Source organism: Corvus moneduloides, chromosome 1 (assembly GCF_009650955.1).
Source record: "Corvus moneduloides isolate bCorMon1 chromosome 1, bCorMon1.pri, whole genome shotgun sequence".
NCBI lineage: Eukaryota > Metazoa > Chordata > Aves > Passeriformes > Corvidae > Corvus > Corvus moneduloides.
In genome coordinates, this window is record NC_045476.1 from 119629771 (window position 1) to 119649892 (window position 20122).

Here is a 20122-nt window from a genome sequence, read left to right on the forward strand (position 1 = left end):
AGACATAGAGGTGTGACCTTCAATGAGATCTGGTACTTGAAAACAGAATTAAAGTTAATAAGTTGACATCTGCTTTTAAAGCATCTTCATTTGAATGCAGCCACCAAAACAATCAAGTGGTACCCCTCTTACCCAGGTCATCGCTTACTCATTTTACCAGGCCATTCATGGAAGGGATATGGCCAGGTAAAAGAGATAAAATCTTACATTTCCTTATGCCCTGACAGCAGCTAATTGCTAAAAACCCCTTCTTCAGATATTAATTAGATCAGCCTGGAGGCTGCTCCTGCTTGCATTAAGGATCTGATTTCTCTCCACATGAGATCCTTACAGACTCAGTAATCAAAGCTTTCTTTGTCTCAGAAGGTATATACTTAACCCAAATATGCTCCTGAAGGCCTTAATTCCAGTCCTAGTGCCATTTTTCTGTCCTAGTGCCTGCTCTCACTGAGCTTCAAGACAAATTAACAGCTACCACTATGAAAGAGTATATGTGAACAATTTCATCAGTGCCTCATCATTCTTTCATTTGTAATTTATTTCCTACCTTTCTGGCAAATAGATCTGGAGGGACTTGGATTTCCATGGGATTGTTTTTAAAGGTTCTTCTTTTTAGCTGTGTTGTTTAGATATAGTTCAGACTTTCTTTTCTATAAATCTATTTGTTTTAACATTTCAGAAAATTGAAAAGTGAAAAAAACCCAAAGGCATCTGTTTCAGGCATAAAGATAAAAAAGCTTAAATACTTCTTGGTTGTCAGTTGTATAATGGAAAACTCTTTGTAGCTGATATTTTTCAACTTCTCTGGATCAGTGGCTATTGCATTTTGTTTGGGCGCCACAACTTTTCATCAGTAAGGTTACAAAAGCCAGTAGTCTATTAACTAATTTTTTTGACTACTCACAGTACTTAATTTTACTGCGATTTTCCTATAACCTGCAAAGGATCTTAATAATTTCAACTGCCTAGAAATGCATTTTCTCCTGCAGCTACCATTTGGTTTATTTAGTAGGTTTTGTAATTCTGAGGACGTGAAAGTACCTACTGTCCTACAGCAAATCATCATCAAATCTGTATTTACAAAAGCTGACAACTTGTATTATTAAAATTGGCAGAAGCCGGGAAATGCTTCCTAACACAATTGTTTCACTGACAGCTTACTCTCAAATGAATTTGGGTTTAATTATGGCAGCACAAGAGGAGCTGAAAGATCCCTTTGACTAAGTAGGATTTTAATTATATTTGAAATCCTGCAACCTCCTTTTTGCCTCTACAATGGCAAGTAAAAAAGAAAGAGGACCAGACTACCAGAGTATCAGAGTATAAATTAAATGCTTCCTGTGATAAAGGCCTTATAATTCTTTATCCCTTGAGTTTCATTACAGTTTTCTCTATCAATTATGGCTTCTCTAACCAATTGAAAGAAGTAGAATTGCAAATTTGAGTGTTCAGAGGTCATCAGTTCTTTATTGATCTTGGCTTCTAGAAAAATAGTTTTAAAAATACATATTCTGAAGGAAAAACTACCATTTCAGTGAAATCCAGCTCCAAAATGAGTTAATGGGTAAACTCCATAAAGATATTTACACATCAGAAAAATCAGATTTGGTATTGTATATTGCCAGCTTTTGTGTTTGAGTTTTGGGGGCTTCTTCTTTTCCTGGAATGTGTTTTGAGTGTAACCAAAAAGAAGTGACTGTTAGTGGAAGTTATTTTTAACTACCCCTTGGTAGAATTAAGGCTCTGAAATGTCATATTCAAAGGAAATCTGCATCTTCTTTATTGTTTTAAAATATTTAATAAAATTTAGACAAAATACAATTTTTTAATTGCATTTGAATAGAAGTTTGAAACACTGCATTGAAATTCAGTAGCAGTTAACTGGAATCAATCCCTTATGTTTAGCAGAGGTGATGGCAGTGAAGCCCTGGAGAAAAGTTTTTTGGAGGTGACCAAAATTATTTTATTGGATAATCTTACGCTCTCAAAAAACGAAAACATATTTGAAGCACTGAACATTAGCTTTCTTTCCATATTTCATCCAATAGAGTGGTTTCTTCCAGTGTCAGGAAGGCTGACTCAAAAAGAGCATGGCTAGAAGAATTCATCAAGGCAACGCCTGTACGACAGCTTTTCAAAGTTTCATATGTATATTTTAAGTTACAAGTACTCGTTTTCTTAAATGTCTTTCATGTCTGGAGTAGTAAGATTCTCTAAGAGAAGTTCTCCATGTTGCAGAGAAAAGCTGAAAATTATACTGTACAAGTACCCATGAAAAGAAGAAAAATAAGGATTTTGGTATATATTTCAGCCTAGTTAGTAACATTTTTAATTCCTAAACTTGATAATGCCTAGTGCACATGGAAAGCAACTGATGTTTCCTTTGTCATGGCCTCCTCTAGTAAACTGCTGATTCCATACAGTATGAAATTAAATGAAATACGTAATTAGTCTATTTTGACTCTCACATTTTCTGTCTCAAAATTACGCTTTCTTTTTTTAAGTGTTTAATCCCTTCACACTTGTTTTATAGACCTGAGAGATAAGATTTGCATAGCATTCAAACTTCCTTGAAGACTGTGCATTATGGAAATCACTTGCAGTGGGTGCCTTATTAGGCATTTTTGGCAGTTTCCCACTAAGGATACAAAACTCCCAAAAGGGGAGCTGATGAAAAAATATGTTGGAAAATTCTTTCTTAAAAACAGAACCACATTTCACTAAAGGAATAAATCAAGACAGAATTTCAGGTTTTTTGGTGTTATTAAAATCGAAAAATACGACAAAAATGAGAATAGTCAGACTTGCTGAGACTCATGTTGGAGATGAACTTAGCAACAGCTTTTGTTTTCTTTCTTCATTGCAAAAATCTCATCTAGATAAAATACAAGCACACTTTGTAAGTGCAGTGCAATTATAGCTAGCCTCAGGAAAGAGCATTGACCAATTTTATTACAGTGCCAAAGATTAGTCCTGGAATGTAAAGCTGAGAGAGGCCTGTTAGGGACTTGCTTCATTAGAACATGTGGAACAAGACATTCATACGGCACCAATAAATCCATTAAGGGGAAGAGGGCTCTGAAATAGCCCTTCAGGATTTTTATTATTAACGACAAGGATTGCTGAGGTTGGTGATGTCAGAAATATGGTTTTAGCCAGCACTCACTGTCCCTTTTAACTCACTGATCTCCAGTCCAAATTCTTTGAAATAAGCAGCCATAACTGTTCTAGTTAGCTGAGGAAAATCTACCTAACACACCTGAATTTGGAGAAAATAGGAGAAAATAAAAGATCAGTGGAACATCTCTCTCACATTGCCATGAATCCTGCGTGAACAGAATCCTAGCTGTTGACTATAGCTTTTAAGTTCCTCGTGAAGTCACCGTTAGATAGACCCTAGCAGGCTCATTCATTTTCATAAATCTAAATTTCTGGTAAATCCTGAAAAGAAATAGCAGTTTGTTATGTATGGAGGGCATTTTGATAAAACTGTTCTGAGCAATGGCAGACAAGAAGCCTGTGCTGCGGAAAAATGGTCATGTTGTCTGCTCAAAGCTGGGTTTAAATATTGTCCAGCTGCATAGAAAATAGCTTCAGATTTGTCAACAGCATAAAAAATAGCCACTGAGAAACCAGCACATTTCTCTGCATCCTAATGCTTCTAATTCCCAGAGACACTGAAGTGAATATCATTTCATGGAAGAAAAAATAGCTTCTATATCAAGAGTTTGAGATTTCCTCACTAGGGAAATACAGACTGCTCAGATAAAGGATGCTTGATCCTGGTTGATATTTTCTGCCAAATGGTGGTATTCTTTCCAAAAAGTGATTTCGAGGTACTCACTGTTGAGATTACCAGTCTCGTGGTGCAAAACTTCCGGCTAGAAGTTGGGTCCCAAAATGCTCCCAAGAGCTTCGGAGCACCAGCACACTCAGCTGGACAAGACTGGAGCAGAGAGGTGTTTCTCTTTTTCCTCTGACCTGCTTCAACAGAAAAACAACTTTTATCCAGCCTGAAAGACTGTCGGAAGTGTCGCTGGCCAGGATTCGGAGCCTCTTTTTTCAAAGCCCCGGCTGCGTCACAACCATCACATGGGACTTGATAAATTTTTCATGCCAGAATTAATCAATTTCAGTGGGCAGTTTTCCTCACTGGCGTGTATCCTGCCTCCCTGGGGCACTTCATCTGTCACCGACAAATGGGATGGGGATTTGTGGAAGTGCTAGTAGGGTGGCTCTTCTCAGACCCATCAAACTGTGTGTGCACATGTCGGGTCAGGAATTTTTGGGTCTCCTGGGACGTGTGTGGGACTTTACAGAGAGGAGTGCCAGGTACGTAGGCAACTGCTTCTTTTGATGGTGTGGTGCTGCTTTAACCCCAGCTGGTAACAGAGTCACATGCAACTGCTCCCTTATTTCACCACCGGCCTCACCACCAGTGTCGGGTAGAATCAGGGAAAAAAAAGTGAAACTCATGGATTCAGATAAAAACAATAATTGAAACAAAGCAAAATATAATAATAACAATAGTGGGACAGAGAGAGGTAATAATAACGACACAGAGAGAGGAATACAACCCAAGATAAATAAGTGACGCCCAGTACAATTGCTCATCACCCACTGACCAATGCCCAGCCCATCTCTGAGCAGTGGTTGACACCTCCCCGCCAATTGCCCCCAGTTTATACACTGAGCATGATGCTCTCTGGTATGGAATATCCCTTTGGCCAGTTCAGGTCAGCTGTCCTGGCCTTGCTCCCTTCCAGTCATTCGTGCACCTGCTTGTGGATACAATATTGCTGCTAGCAAGAATTTTTCTTGCTTCTTTCCAGTCCCATGAAATACTTTTCTCTTATCACGGAAGATATTAGCAGAGTTCTATAAACTATGAACACCTGCGACCTTGCAGAGCTTTGTTTATGGTACAGTAGAAAAATATTTTGACAATGGATATTTTAGGATTTTAGCCAATCACCCCAAGGGGTGGCTGATCCTTTGACCAATTAGACTATGAAGAAAAAAGTCTATAAAGACAAGAGTTTGTAAAATAATTAAATAAATCAATCTTGCTGCACAATTCCTGCCTGTTGGATCTCTCTTCTCCTCCCTACCACTGCGGGATACCATAATACCTACTCACTGGCAGAGCCTAGGAATCTGAAAAGTCCTTGACTTAGGGTAAGCACTGCTTAGCAACAATCAAAACATCAGTGTGCTATCAACATATTCTCAGACTGAATCCAAAACACAGCAGTGTACCAGCTACTAGGAATAAAATTAACTCTATTTCAGCCTAAACCAGGACAGATTGGTTTTTTGGAGCTAGTAATTTAAATGTAGCATGCATTCCTTTTATCATGCACAGACCTAGCTCGAGAAATGGAAATGTAATGGAAATATGCTACTTATGAAAAGAACAACATATAGTGGGGTTTAATAAAATACATTATTTACCCTGTAAATACTAAAACAAGAAAAACACTTATTTGTGAGAGATTATTGCAGTGCTCATAATCCAAGCAGCACAACAGGAAAGGAAAGATAAATGAGGCATTTAGTTCTCACCTTGTGCATATTATATGATATTCCCACCCACATTTTATAAACCAGAAAAGTATATTAAAAATAGACCAATTATGCTTCTGATACTGATAAGCATGAAGATGAAATTGTAGTCAAAGTAGTTCCAATCAAACTATATTCTTTCTTTATTTATTCTTTCTGACACTACTGATGTCATAAAAGTTTTCAGCTTGAAACATGGGTAAAAATGAAACATTCACAGTATCTTTTTCAGAGGCTGGAAACCTCATGCTTGGAATGATTTCTGCTTTGGAATGTCTGTAATATATTGAAGCCTTAATACCATGCTAATTGGTACCTTACTAATTAGCTTGTGACTAGAATTTTAATTAGATGCACAATAGGTGTTCTGCTTACCTGCAGTGGAGGAGCTATTTCCTGGGAAGAAAAGTGAAGGGAAAAAGATAGTGAAAGGAATCCATGGAAGACAAATATAATCTAATCCCTACTATGAGAAATGCATACATTCATTGATATTTTTCAACATTCTGTCTCTGGAAATGTATTCTGTTTTGTAAAGCACATTAAAGTTTGCTTTGTGATTTGCTTTTCTCCCCCGTAGAACAAATTGTACTTTTTTTTCTGTGACGTGACGTGTGCTGTGAGCAAAATGAGAAATACTGGAACACGACTGTAGTCACTTAGCTCAGGGCCAGCCCCAGGGACTGAGGTGAATGCTTTGTGGGCTCAAAGCAGGAGTCTGTAATCTGATTTGAAGAGCAGAGCTGTGTACCTGGGAGCTGGGTCGCAGGGAACAAGGCTGAAAAGGGAGATGCCCGGCACCTTGACAGTGGCATTAGTTGAGCCTGGGCTGTAGTGCATTCTAGAGTTAAAAATGCATGTGAGAAGCTTGGAAGACACAGCTGAGTGAATTCCTGTCGTGGCAACTCAGAAGTACCAATACTTTGGTAGATGAGCATCATCTATCACTTTTCTTCTATCAGGAGAAGATAGGAAAGAGGGATGGAATGTAGCTGTCTGAAAATATTGCCACCACTAATGCTCTCATTAGCCTAACAACATTTACCCTGTTAGAGGGAACTTTAGGATTTTCATTTGGGGTGAAGGCTGTTTTAAAATCTGCAAAATATCTAGTGCAAGAAGAGTCCTAAAAGACATAATATGAAGCTCCTTCCTTCTCCAGTGAAGCCTGAGTTGTGTGTTTATAAATATAAAGTTATTTGTCAGGCCTGGTAATCCCCATAAGCCCCAGCAGTGAAAAGGGTGATTCAATTTCAGAAGATAATGGGACATTCTGAAAAATGATGATCGGGTCCAGGGAACATTTTTATATGAGGAGATATAAAAAGTAAAAGTAAAGGGAGGATGAATTGCAGAAAATGGAAAACCAGTTAAAGAATTTGTTTTTTCCCCCCCACTAAAGGGACACTTTAAGAACAGGCTTTTCTGAAGGAAGTGGAAAACATACTGTACAATTTGCATGATTTGAAAAATACTTTTTTTACAGAATTTAGACTGGGAAAATTCTTCTGCATGGTGAATAAGGTCGCAGGTGAGCCACGTTCCATGCTCTGCAAGATATTTAAAAGCAATAGCTAAGGAGTATTTTTCTCCAGGTGGCAGTATGAGGGAAGTGAGAATAAAGTTGCACCCCTTATGTCTTCAATAAAATTTGTAGCAATCACTCTGAGACCAGCAATTATTTCACAAATGTTACAGAACATTGGTGGAATGAAAACAGCAAATTATTAACTGGAGAAAAATCTGTAAGATTTAAGTGTCAGTTGTGTCAAGAAATGGAAGATGATGTCATCCTTGTGCCAAAATCAAATTAACCCAATCTCGGTCAAATAACACAGAGTATTGGGTCTGAAAACAAGCTGCACATTGTTGGTGGAAAAATGCTGAATATAGAAGTCAGAGAAAATTATGATGGCTTATAACCAACTCTACAAGCAATTAATGTTAATCAAAAATTGTGCTTGCTCTGAAGTATGCACTCAACTGCCTTGCCTAGTAAAAGGTGCTATCTTCCCAAAGGGTGTTATTAACCCACCTGTCCTATGAGATCTGGTCATTTCCCATGGCAAATTTGTCTCCTACTATGAGTTTCATTGGAAACAGAAAGGAGCAGGGACTCAAGCCATGGTTAGTGGAATTATATTGCTTTTAATCTTTTATGGGCAGAGATTTAAACCTGATTCATGTAAAAAAGATATTTCTTGCTGTCTAATTAAGGTGCTGGTTGGGCCTGGCGTGTCTTGAGGTATCTTATTTTTACTGGGAGTCTTCTCCGACACCTCCAAGCTAGCAAGACACCAGCTACCTCCAGATCACAGGCTGTGACCACTTCTGTGAAGCACTGTACTGAGAGCTGTTATCTCTGCAGAAGGGGAGAACATATTAGCTCAGACTTAATGCCATGCTACACACATCCCTATCACTCCCAGACAAATGAAAGCATGAGGGTGAACTTGAATATCCCTGCAAAGAGGCTGCATCCATACCCTTTGTCCACTTCCTAGTGGGACTGCTGCTCACATCACAAAATGCCCACCATAGATAGCACTTCAGCAGAGTCTTTATCAGTACTCTGAGAATTGAATAGGCTATTTGGAAAAGGCAATTATAATGTACCACCACTTCATTTGAACAGTGCATTTTGAAAGGGAAAAAATACCCCACACAACAAAACACCCCTTTGTGTGATTGCCTTTCTGTCTTCGAGAAATAAAAGGAAACTGGTTTTCTATCTTGAGTTCTTTGGTGATGGCAGACTTCAGCATCCATACTTTTATCCTTCTTGTTGTATACATATGGAAGTTTGCTATGGGATACAGTGCAATTTTTGATTGCAGGCTTCTATAGAGCATCTCTTTTATAACCTAGGTAGTGTGATGTTATTTTACACAGTCTAGTTGACATGAGGATGTAGTTTAAAATGCAGGTCAGAAGCCCTAACCAGACTTGGCAGGCAGGAAAGGATATTGGTTCGACAGGATAATTACCCATAGAAGGTGGTGATGCTAGTTTTAATTTTTTGAGTGCTGCTAAAGATGTTTATCTTTACTTTGAAGGCCTTAGTCTTTTATGGTTTGAATGCTGGCTGTGAGAGAAGCTGTTGCTTTTCTCCATGCTGTATCCAGCAGTAGTGCTCTTCAAAATATTTGAAAGATTTTTTCATCTGAAAACTGGAGGAAAATATATTCTTACTTCTGAGCCTTTTTCTGAAACTCATTTAATCAGAGATATACTGTCCTGAATTTGAATGAATATTGGGAGAGTGTTTGCTTGGGTAAATAGCATGTATTATGTTACGGTGTAGAGATTTAGTTGCTGTTGTTTGGTTTGGTTTTTTTTGTCTCCTCCAAATAGAATTGGCTAGAACATAATTTTTGAGACTATAAAATAATATCCGAATCTTTTATGATTTCTTCTCTCTTACATAATTTAAACTGAGGATTCCTTATTTAAAAAAACCTAAAATGAATTTCAGAGCTTGTGTTATGTAAGCCAGTTAGTTACATCAAGCAGAAAAACTGAACACTGCCTTTGGGAGAGAGGGGTGGCGGGGGGGAACAAATGCTTGAAAGCAGAGTCCAGGGAATGGAGGACAGTTTGAGGACCAGGTTCTCCATGAACCACGCCACACAGAGGCTGGCAAAAGGCATCGGATACGCGTGGAGCACCTGTCAACCTCAAAGGTTCTTCGGGATCAATTTTGGATGCTTTTGTACATATGTTCAGTCTGGGAATAATACTTAATGTTTTCACATGATTTTGTCTTCCAGAATGATTGAAGATTGTGGGAAAAGAGGAAATACCATGGCAGAAAGAAGGCAGCTGTTTGCAGAAATGCGTAAGTACTTCCTGGAAATGTTTTGCTGTGATAGACCAAGCCAGTTGCTACGCAGTGTCAGTTAAATTTATGCAAGCTTTCCACCTCAAATCTCTGTTGCACAAATGAATATCATGAGACCAAAACCACACAAAAATGGGCTGATTTGACCAAAGCAGGAAAGAGAGATTTTCTACATCAGATTTTTTGATTGAATTATTTTAATCAGTAGCTTCTTAAGACAAAGATGCTGGAATACACAGGTTGCAATGAAGAGAGATAAAGGTCTCCAAAAGCTACATCTTTTATTGGAGGTATCTGTAGTGGATTGACTCCAGCCAGCTGCGAAACTCCCACACATTTGCTTAATCCCTTACCAGCCCCCAGCGGGGTGGAGGAGAATATAGGGAGAGCAAAAGCAAGCAAACACATTGCTTGAGATAAAGACTTGATTAAGTGACAGAAAGAGAGGGAAAAAATTACAACAGAAACCAAGAACCAGTGATGCAAAGGTGGCTATTTCCCACTTCCCAGAGGCAGACTGATGCCCAGCCAGTCATGGAATAGTGTCCACCTTGGAAGACAAAACTCCCCATCCCCTTCTTTCCCTACCCCAGTCTTATTGCTGAGGGATGGCATTACATGATGTGGACTAACCTTTGGCCAGGTGGGGCCATCTGTCTTTGCTGTGTCTTCTTCCAGCCTCTTGCCCATCCCCAAACCGTGGGAGGGGACAGAGTAGGAAACAAAAAAGCCTGGGTGCTGTGGAAGCACTCTTTGCAACAGCTGGAACAGCGGTGTGTTAGCAACACTTTTTTAGCTGCAAATCTAAAACACAGCAGCACACAGACTGCTAAGGAAAGTTAACTGCATCTCAGCCAGACAGTACAGGGACTCATGTACGTCATACCCTAGTTCAGCATATTTTTTATAGTTCCTAAAGAAGTTCTGTGCTCTCTGCAGGATAGTGTGTCAGGGATGTACCGTACCAACAATGTTCCTGCATTTCTGACAGTCATTTCTGATTTCTCTTACAACCAATCCACTGTTTCTCCAGGAAATTCTATTAATATCAAGTTTTAGACTGTCACCCTGTTACTAGATTTACCTGAGTTATGTGTGTAATTACTAAGCTTCCTGTTGTTTGTCTCCTGCTACATAGTAAACAATGCCAGAGCGTCTCCCTGATCTTTGGTGGGAGACTAAAATGGGCATTACTGGGACTGGAGTTATTGTGCATACTGAAAGGCCAGGTGTGTGCTGGTGAATTCAGTGTGCTCAGGACTGTTCCCTAGGGGTGAGCCCTACATCTGAGCTCTCCAAATTAAAGACTTCTCACTCAGATGGCCTACCAAGGACTGTCTTGGCCCATTCCACAGTGTCCACTAGCTCTGTTGTGCCATTATAAATCGTTAAATTATGTTAAATTATTTTAGTATCACACAGGGCTTACTGTTGTAACTCATGAATATTTCTCACTGATCTTTTCTCTCTGGTGACCAGTGACAGGACCTGAGGAAATGGAATGAAGCTGTGTCACGGGAGGTCTAGGTTGGATATTAGAAAAAGGTTCTTCACCCAGAAGAGAGTGGGTGGTTGGGCACTGGAACAAGCTTCCTAGGGGAGTGGTCACAGCACCAAGCCTGACACAGTTCAAAAAGCATTTGGACAATTCACTCAGGCACATGGTGTGATTTTGGGGATTATCCTGTGCAGGGCAAGGAGTTGGATTCAATGATTCTTGTGGGTCCCTTCCAACTCAGGATATTCTATGATTCACTTGTCTCTTGTGTACAGCATCTTGGACCCTTGGAGGGAGGTATTGTTCTTTGGCTAGAATCAAAAAATGTATTTGTCCATTATCAGAACATTCTATAGTTTTAATTAGAATTACAGAGGGGCCATGATTTTTTATCAGCTAAAGTCAGTTGCACAGGTACCATTAATTTCAATTAGTTTGAAATATCCCTAAAATGCTTAGGACTTTGCTGTGAGGATTTGTGGTTTGTTTCCACAATTTTGAAGGCTGTTTTGATGTGGAATTGTTTTGGAGGAGTTAAGGAGGTGTTGGGAAAATCAGCAGTTGGAGGCAGAGGAGGGACTATTTTCCTGTATTGTACACCATTAGTTATAGTCTACTATTTTTTTCTTTCACATTTCAGTATTTTGGCATATTTACCTGAGTCTGGTTTATCTCACATGTGCTTCCCTTCTCTGTTTGCCTGCCTCCGTTCCACCTACTACATATGTACACAGAGAACTGGGTGTTCCAGCTAGGTAAAACTAGGGGAAAATATTAAGTCTTTGTGAAAAACTGAATGTGTTTTAGCCGTATTCATAAAACACTGAACCTTGCATTCTGAGGGCCCCTCAGATGCCTCTGTGTGTGGAGGGTGTGCTTCACTGAAACCGAAGTTTATGCTGGCATTGCATTCAGGTGCCTCTGGCTGTGTGCATGCCCACCTGTTTAACATGTTTAACAAAAACCACGGGCTCCTGATGCCCTACATATTGTGGGCTATGTGAAGATTCTAAATGTTCTGGTAGGCACAAGCCTATGGTAAAATGTTAAACTCCACAACCTGCCAATATCAGAGGAAGAAAATTTGTAATATAAAGGCTTTTGCCAGCGGTTTCGGTTCTTGGAGCTTAAATCTGCAAGTCTGTGATTAAAACCCCACAATAATTTTAGAAAATGGGTCATGTTCCAGACTACACAAGATAGAAAAGAGAAAAAAAAATCCAACTTTTCAAGCCTTTTTAAGTGGGAAGTTTGTCCTGAACAAGGAATAGAACTATTTGATTCTAATTTTAAATTTGGACCACTGGGATTTTCCCTCTATTTTGAGACATCCCGTTTGGCCTTCTTGTTTCCTTTCCTTCAGAAGAGGCATCCTTCTAGTTCCAGATTACAAAATTTTGCAAATTAATATCATAATCATTATCACCTTCTGTAGAGTCCCGTGGTTAAAGCTTGTCTTATAACTCAAAATGCTCTATTGGACATCAAGCCATTAGGTCTTAGTCTTCCCTTAGTCTGACCTGACATGCCCAGGTATATCCACACTGATGAAGAGTTCAAAATGTACATCATTGTTGGCGCGTATTATCCAGCAAGAAAACAAAGCCAAAGCTTGCAGTGTGTCCCTTCATAATCTTTGCAAACCACAAACAGTGTTACATGACATGAGCATATTCAAAGGAAACAGAGTGAGGCACTGCCACCAGTGGAAGGAGAAGGCCACTGGCAATCCTGTAGGGAAGTTACAAATTCACTGTCTCATTTGCCATGCTCAGTCTTGCACGTCTTTCCACTTGTTTTTCAGGATTCTCCATCATGTAAGTGATGGTACTTTTCTACAGAAGTTATTTGACAAATAGATCTCTGACTGTGGCAAAATGTGAATCATGACAAAATTAAATTATCTTTTCCAGGGTATTACCAGCAACACCTACTCCCCAAATAATATCAAAATAATATCATCCACTGTGCATGCAAATAGTAAAAAAGAAAGAAAAATAGCAACGTTGCATACAAATTTGTTTATTTAGATTATTACTGCAACCTCAGAAGCTCAATGAACCAGTCTCACTTCGCTTTCACTCTCTAAATCTTGTTAAAAGGCTGAAGTTTTGTAAAGGAGCACTGGAAGTTTATTGGTAGCTTTCACTAAAGTTAAGAGAAGAAAGTTTACATTCAGTTTACTCATTTTTCCTATTAAAAAGGAAGAACTTAGTGTTGCAAGCTTTATGCTCCCTTTCACCTGTGAAGAAATTTTCCAAAAGCTGTCAGTGAGATACTAATGGAGAAGGAGAAAACCTGTATAATTTTAACAATAGAGGATATGATGGAAAAAACTCACAAAAATACTTCCCATACCTGATGTTAAGTAGTGAAAGGTAATTTCCCCCAGGAGCAGATGGTGTTGAGACAGCTAACTGGCAAAAGGGAGTAGCTGGCAGCCCTGGGAAGACAGTGTGGGAGAATTTGGTCAAGAAAAGAGCAGAATCTGGGGAGAATGGAGAGTATCATTCTCATTTTCATCTCAGAGGTCAGAGCACATTTGAAAAATTCGGGTCTGAAGAATGACACTGTTTAAGAAAGCGTGGGTGAACAATGCTGCCACAGACAGAATGGAAGCTTCAGGCAAGATGTATCCGGGAAGGAAGCCCTCCCATTGAGCCACAAGGTGCAGAAAGGACCCCCTCACTCTGGAAGCTCCTTCTGAGAGAGTAGTCTGGGTAGATCTCAATCCAGTCCTAGTTGCAGACTTGGTCAAGAGTTTATGTTTTAAGGATTATACAGATGTAATTGATACTTTATATGACTTTATCATGCAGGATTAAGGATAGCAAACCAAATATATTTATGGGAATAAAATAAATATTTATTTAAATTGATTATAATGATAATAATTAAACTAAAGTATTTTAATCAAAACTAGTTACCGGACAGTATAGATAGTTATAACTATTAATGTAGGGCACTATTTACTAAATAAATTATTTCAAAGCTAGTTTAATAATTATTAAGTGGTGTTACTGACCCATATCAACACCATGGGCAAATCTCTTTCACTTGGCCTCAAGGAATGACCTTGAGCAGCGTCCCCACTCAAGGGAGGAATCGCCACATACATATCCAGAAGGAGCGTGTTGGAAGTCCCTGCAATTAAAAAAGGAACTGAGCTTTTATAATATAAAGTGATTGACTGTCAATCAAATGTTTCTAGGCTACCTGTGCCACCTCAGCGGCTCTTGATAAGTTACCAGTACTATCACTTGTTGCTTCCTTTATCAGGAACTTTGTGTGCCACATCCTCACCAGTGCTGATTTCTGTCAGGCAAGACTGTTTTTCATGTCCTCAGAAGGTTTAGCTTTGAGATTGTGGAGTCAGGCTGGTCTCAGCATTCCTGAACACCAAGAGCAGCATGGTCCACCTTCTCCATCCATCACTGATAGTTCTGCAAATAGGAGAAAATTTGAGCTATTCTACCCCCACTTCCACAGAGTATCCTGCTACAGATGCCAACATATGGCAGCAGTTCAGCTGAGAAATCTTAAAGTATTTAGGAAGCTTGTGTAAAAGCAGGGCTGTATTCCACTCCTCTTACATCCTGACTGTGCCTTGTTTGGATGAGTTTGTTGGGCACTGTGCCAGGTTCTGCCCCCACACTGGCCTCTGTGTACTGTCCTTGTATGTGAGGTAGCTGCCACTTAGTTTGTTCCCATCTCCTGGACAGCTGCTTTGGAAATGTTACGGGATCTTAAGTTGCAGCAGCCAGGGCCAAGCTTTGTGTGGAGCATACAGCTGACCCTCAGAGGTCTCTGTTGCAGAGAACATACATCCAGAAAATGGAGAAAGGCCTCACACCCCTTGCATTGTCATTGCCCCCTTCTGCAGATTGCCTTAAGTTACAGCACGGTATGTTTTCTGATTTGGTTTGCTGGCAATACCTTGTTCTGATATGGCATGTTGGCTAAAGATATTTGTTATGAGCTTTTTTTGTTAAATATTAAAATTCACTGAGGTTTTCCCTGCTGTTGGAGCTTGGCCAGTGTGTCTTTTAGCCTGCAGCTTGACCAGATTGTTCTTCAAAGTGACAGACACAGTGGGCTGACTATTCCTTGCCTTCCTTTATAAAATTCTTTTAACACTGTAGCTCCTGACATCCCCCTTCTTACTCCTCACTCCTCTCTACTCTCTCTGCAAAGGAGAGAGCCTTGAAAATTGTTAAGCAGAGGCAGCTCATGTGTCCTCTTTGTTCTCTGGCTTCCCTGCTAGCAAAGATACGCACAGGTCATATTCCATACAAATGTCACCGTTATTCTCTTCCACTAGGGGCTCAGGATCTGGATCGCATCCGTTTGTCCACCTACCGAACAGCATGCAAGCTTAGATTTGTTCAGAAGAAATGCAACTGTAAGTATGCCAGCACTTCTTTTACCTACCATTATTGTAAGCTTTCCACTGCACTCCCTAGTCTGTCCTTCATACCACTGACAAACTGGGACTGTGTGATCAGGCAGTGCAAAGGACACTAATCAGAGTGCCTGGGCAGACTTCAGATATTAACCTGTTTTCATAAGGAACTTGCCTCAAATACGCCAGTGACTCAGTCATAGAAAGGTGGGTCAGGATACAGGCCTGTATCCTTATTAATTAGTAAGTATGTTAACTGCATTCTCCAATTTTCTTGTGAATAGCATTTGTGGGTTCCAGCACGGCCCTGCAAATTGAATGCTTTTATAGCAGCTCTGTGAGAAAAAAATGGTGGTTCCAGTCCCCTTCTATTTAGGGTGCAGCAAAGTAAGTGCAATGTTGGTCAGACCCCTTTATTTCCAGAAGGCCAGCTACACAACAGCTCTTCTGAGAGACTGAACCTGCTTGTAATCTCTGCATATCTGTCTTACTCCCTCTAGGTTTTATTGAGAAATTTCCCACTTGATTAGTGACTTTTTTTAACTTTTCTTCTGAGATTCAGTCTTTTTTCCTTTACAGCTGCATTTCCTATTAGCACAGTCATGTGCTGTGAACTTTAAAGGGGAAATACATATTAAATTTGTAATGGAGTGTATCTCCATGTGCTTCTTCTCCATTCAAAATAGTATGCAAATACTTAGAAGGGCAGGTTTGGGTATATGTGGTTTATCAGACCTTTCCACACCAAGTTAAAAAAAAACCCTAACCAAGGGAACTCTTATCAGCAGTAGCGGTAGGGAGAGGACCAATGCAGAGAAAACAAGTGGGTTTTAGTCCTCATATATAGACTAGAATGATAACCTGGCTGTGCTTGTGCTACACACAGTGGTAAGTATGTTAAAAAATTCTCACTGTAGATAAAAATTTACCACCCTCTTAAGTTCCTTGTTTTGGGGTTACATCTGTCTGTGTTACAGAAATGTTTAGCTTATGCTGTCCAAACATACTGGAGAGCCCAAGTTGTGATGGAAAATATTTTGGAGAGTGTTTACTCTGTTATTAGCCACAGAGCTGATAGTTTAATCACTTCCATAGCACACTTTTCATATTTTTAATATGTCCTTAGCTGAAGTATGAATTGAAGGTTTGGTATCACATTATGAACAGTCTGCCAGACACAAAACCCAGGGGGAGTTTAGTACCTGCCTGGCAGCTGGCTTCTCCCATTCAGGAGAAAATGGGTTGAAAGACACTATTATGTTGCATTCAGTTGTTTAGTTTTTTAAATCTTATGCTTAGGAGGATATCATTTTCACTTCATTTTCATGGTAACAGAATACAGTAGTCTGAGGTGACAAAAGTATCCAATTAATTGGACAGTGATAGCAAAGTATGTATGCACCTGCATGCAGAGCAAATGAAAAAAACCTAAGGGCTAACAGTAGCCTCACTGCTGGGAGTGTCTGGCTGGCTGAAAATGCACTGGTTGTTAGTCTTAATTTTGTGCCTCTTATTTATCAATTGCAATCTGCTTTTGTGGAACTGTTGGTTCTCTTCATAAAGAATTAGTGCAGATGCCCTGCAGTTTGCCAGCTTGTGCCAAGTCACTCATGGACAGGCCTTACCTTCTGGTCTCCATTGATAACCTAGGAGGAGTAATTTGCTGATCTTGTTTCAAGATTTATACTGTATCAATCTCTTCTGAAGGGAAAAAAAAAAAAAGGAGAAATTTAAAATGTCACCCTAAGAATTAGGTTCTGTGCAACTTAAGGAATAATGCTTCCTGCTCTGGAACAAGCTGGATTGTGTGTGTATTTCCACCATCAAGTACAGGATTCTTCTGGTTGTTCCGGGTAGACTGCTGCTCTCCCAGATGGGTTTCTCTTATCACTGGGAAAAAAAGTCATTCATTCACCTGACAGGTATTCAAGCAATGGCTGTCCAAGAAAGAGCTGCTAAACATACAGCCACTGAACTGAGCACTGCCCTTGAAATGGTTAATATCAGACCTCTGGATCATGTCACCTACTGTTTTGGGGGATTTTTTTGCCCTACAGAAATTGTCATTATGCACCACCCAACAGTAAGTTTGCGAGACAAAAAAAAAAAAAAGAGTTCACAGGGAAAAAAACCTTTCTGCTGCATCTGAGCTGCTTCATTTAGGGTAGAATATAACAAGAAAAAGCTCAAAGTCAGCTCTGCTCCACTCCCAGTGCATAGCACCTCCTGTCACTCAAGCCATCCTTGTCTTCTTTCAGCTGTGCTCTCCTGCCCTGCCCTGGCACACTGGCCCAGACTTATTAGGGAAAAATTGCTTGAAAAGACTGTATTTGAGGGGTTCTTTTAAAGAGCTAATTTAATAAATTGCAGAGAGCTGCTCTTGGCTACAGTCTGAAAGTGTATAAGGATGGAAGCAGAGAGCTGCTTTGAGTGCCAGAAGTGTTTGTTCCAAGGAAAGCAAGCAGAGGCTTCATTAGCACCGTCTTTTTTACCCAGAGGTGCCCAGTAGCATAGGCAGTCATGGGATATCGTTTAACAGGCAGCTACACTTATCACACACAGTGCACTGTTTGTTTCTGCTGCCTTTAATGCAGACGCAGACACAGGTTCATCTCCTGGCCTTCCTTTGTGAATTCTTCTCTCAGTACAAAAGCAGTTTTTTGCTGAAACCTTCAGCAGCAGGCTGGGTTCTTACTGGCAAAGTAGGCAGTATGCAGTGGGCAAAAATCATATTCTAAGAGCTGTTCTCTCTTGCAGAGTTTCTCCTGAAACTAGGTAAATCATCTGGGCAAAAATGATAGAGAATGTGACAGTTTATCACCTTTTACCAGAATATATATGTTGCACCTTGAGTACTAACACTATTGATCAAATAATTTGCTCTGTGAAATTATTTCATTTTCATAAGAAGAAGATTTCTTTGCAGATATTTAGCCAACAGTCTTCAAAATTGCAAATATATGTCCTTCTGATAATTCTATAAAACTTTGGGGAAATACTCTGTGTGTGGAAAGTATTTCTTTTACAAAAATGCCTCTGAGCATTCTAAAGCGACAGTTTAAATACAGTCATCAAAGTGTGAAAAGTCATTATCGGTCATTGCAATTATTTGTCAAACAGGATAGAATTTAATCCAGTTCAGCCTCGTTCTTCAGAAAAGCAAGAAATTCTTTGTAAGGACTCGGGGAAAAAAAAGTAGATAAATTTGAAAAACCTCTGTTATCTTTCAAAGAAAAATTCCTGCAAATTTAAGCATTCCTCTTTACCTAAGTTAACCCTGCAAATAAATAATAATAACATTTACAAATTATTGTTGCCACACCTATGAATCTGCTTAGTGCCCAAATGTGGGATGCAATATGTGACAAAAATCCCAAAAGCAGGAGACACACAACATTCTGAATGCAGAAATCCTAAAAGCTGGGAAACCTTGTTAATTCAGCATGAATATAAAATAATTTTATGCTTCTTATTTCTGCTGACAATTTCTAAAATTGGAAATAATGAAAAGAGAAACTCTGTGGGTAATGTAGGTACTTTTGAGGATGTGGTGGGTATAGAAAGAGATAATTGCAGGCTACTTGCTGATTGCTTTACAGAACTCCTGTAACAATAGACCTGTTGCAATAGCAATAGTCTTCCCTGAGTTATAAATACCAGCACAAGACATAGATGCCTCTTCTGGAAAAAAAAAAGAAAGAAAAAAAATCAAATAAATACTAAAGAAGTCTTGTGAAAATGTTGAGATTTGGACATGAATAATTCCAAAGGAATGCAAAGAGTTGTGGATAGATGGACCCTGGAGAACATATTGCTGGTGATTACGTCGTCTTAAAATCCCAGACTGTAAAGCCAGGAGTGTGTGAGCTGACTGTGGCCGCTTTACTGGTGGATGGTATTGGATATAGTCTCAGAAACAGTAGCACCCTAATTGTCTGAGGTTAAATTTCATTATTTGGGGTAATAAAAGCAGGTAGGAAGCAGGTACAGGAACCTGATCAAACATGCCATGTGTTTATTCCAGTCTGGCCTGTACAAAATGCACCAAATAGGAATAGCTGAATTTATCATAAAAATTTTCTAAATGTGCTTTAAAGGTGGTCCTAGATAATGCACACTGCAAGCATCAGGGAGGGAGATGGAAAAACTACAGGTGAGCACCATGAGGTCTGAAACAATCACAGAACTTGAAAAACCTATGAACCAATGTTGCTCTGACCAAGTCAAACAGGAGAGTATTGTCCTTTATTTCACTTCCAGTGCATTGGAGCAGGTTTTGGAGCACCTCAGTACATTCTCAGCAAACATAACTCCAGCTCAGCTCCCCTTACTGCCAGGAAAATGCTGTCTTGGCAAGGTTAATTTGCTGCTGTTTATCCATGGCATCCAGGCACAGAAGCATCATAGGCTTTCCTAAAACAAGGATGAAAGACCAATGACAGCAGTTAGACAGATCTCTGGACATTCACCAGTATCTGGGAACTGCCAAAACCCACAGTTTATAGTTATTCCCAGTGATCATTGTGCAGTTGATTTATTTTAGTACTTGGTTCTCAGTGAATTTATTAACATGCTGAGATGAAATACCATGTTCACATGCAAATTCCTTCTGGGGTATGGTGACAGCCAGGAGTAGGACATAACAACATATCGTAATCAAAACCATTATACCATTAAACATCACTCACTAATACAGAACTGTGTGGCTGGAAAACTACTGCTGTCCTTGATGAACTATCCTAAATGTGTTGTGAGATCATTCTGTGACTGTGGCTGCAAAAGCAGATCTTGCTGATTTCCCTAGATCAGAATAAAT

General features: G+C 39.6%; 1 protein-coding gene across 19 annotated transcripts in view; it reads left to right on the forward strand.

Moving 5' to 3' along the window:
• DTNA (dystrobrevin alpha) overlaps positions 1 to 20122 on the forward strand; it is a 231298-nt gene that overhangs the window by 124296 nt on the left and 86880 nt on the right. For 12 of the 19 annotated variants that reach the window (XM_032124631.1, XM_032124641.1, XM_032124624.1 and 9 more), the window contains 2 exons: positions 9336 to 9403; positions 15226 to 15306. In XM_032124631.1, coding sequence (XP_031980522.1) covers positions 9337 to 9403; positions 15226 to 15306 — 148 coding nt within the window. In that variant the 5' untranslated portion in view covers position 9336. Of the gene's footprint in view, positions 1 to 9224; positions 9249 to 9318; positions 9404 to 15225; positions 15307 to 20122 lie in introns of those variants that run through there. The other 7 variants (XM_032124718.1, XM_032124665.1, XM_032124558.1 and 4 more) reach the window with 3 other exon arrangements.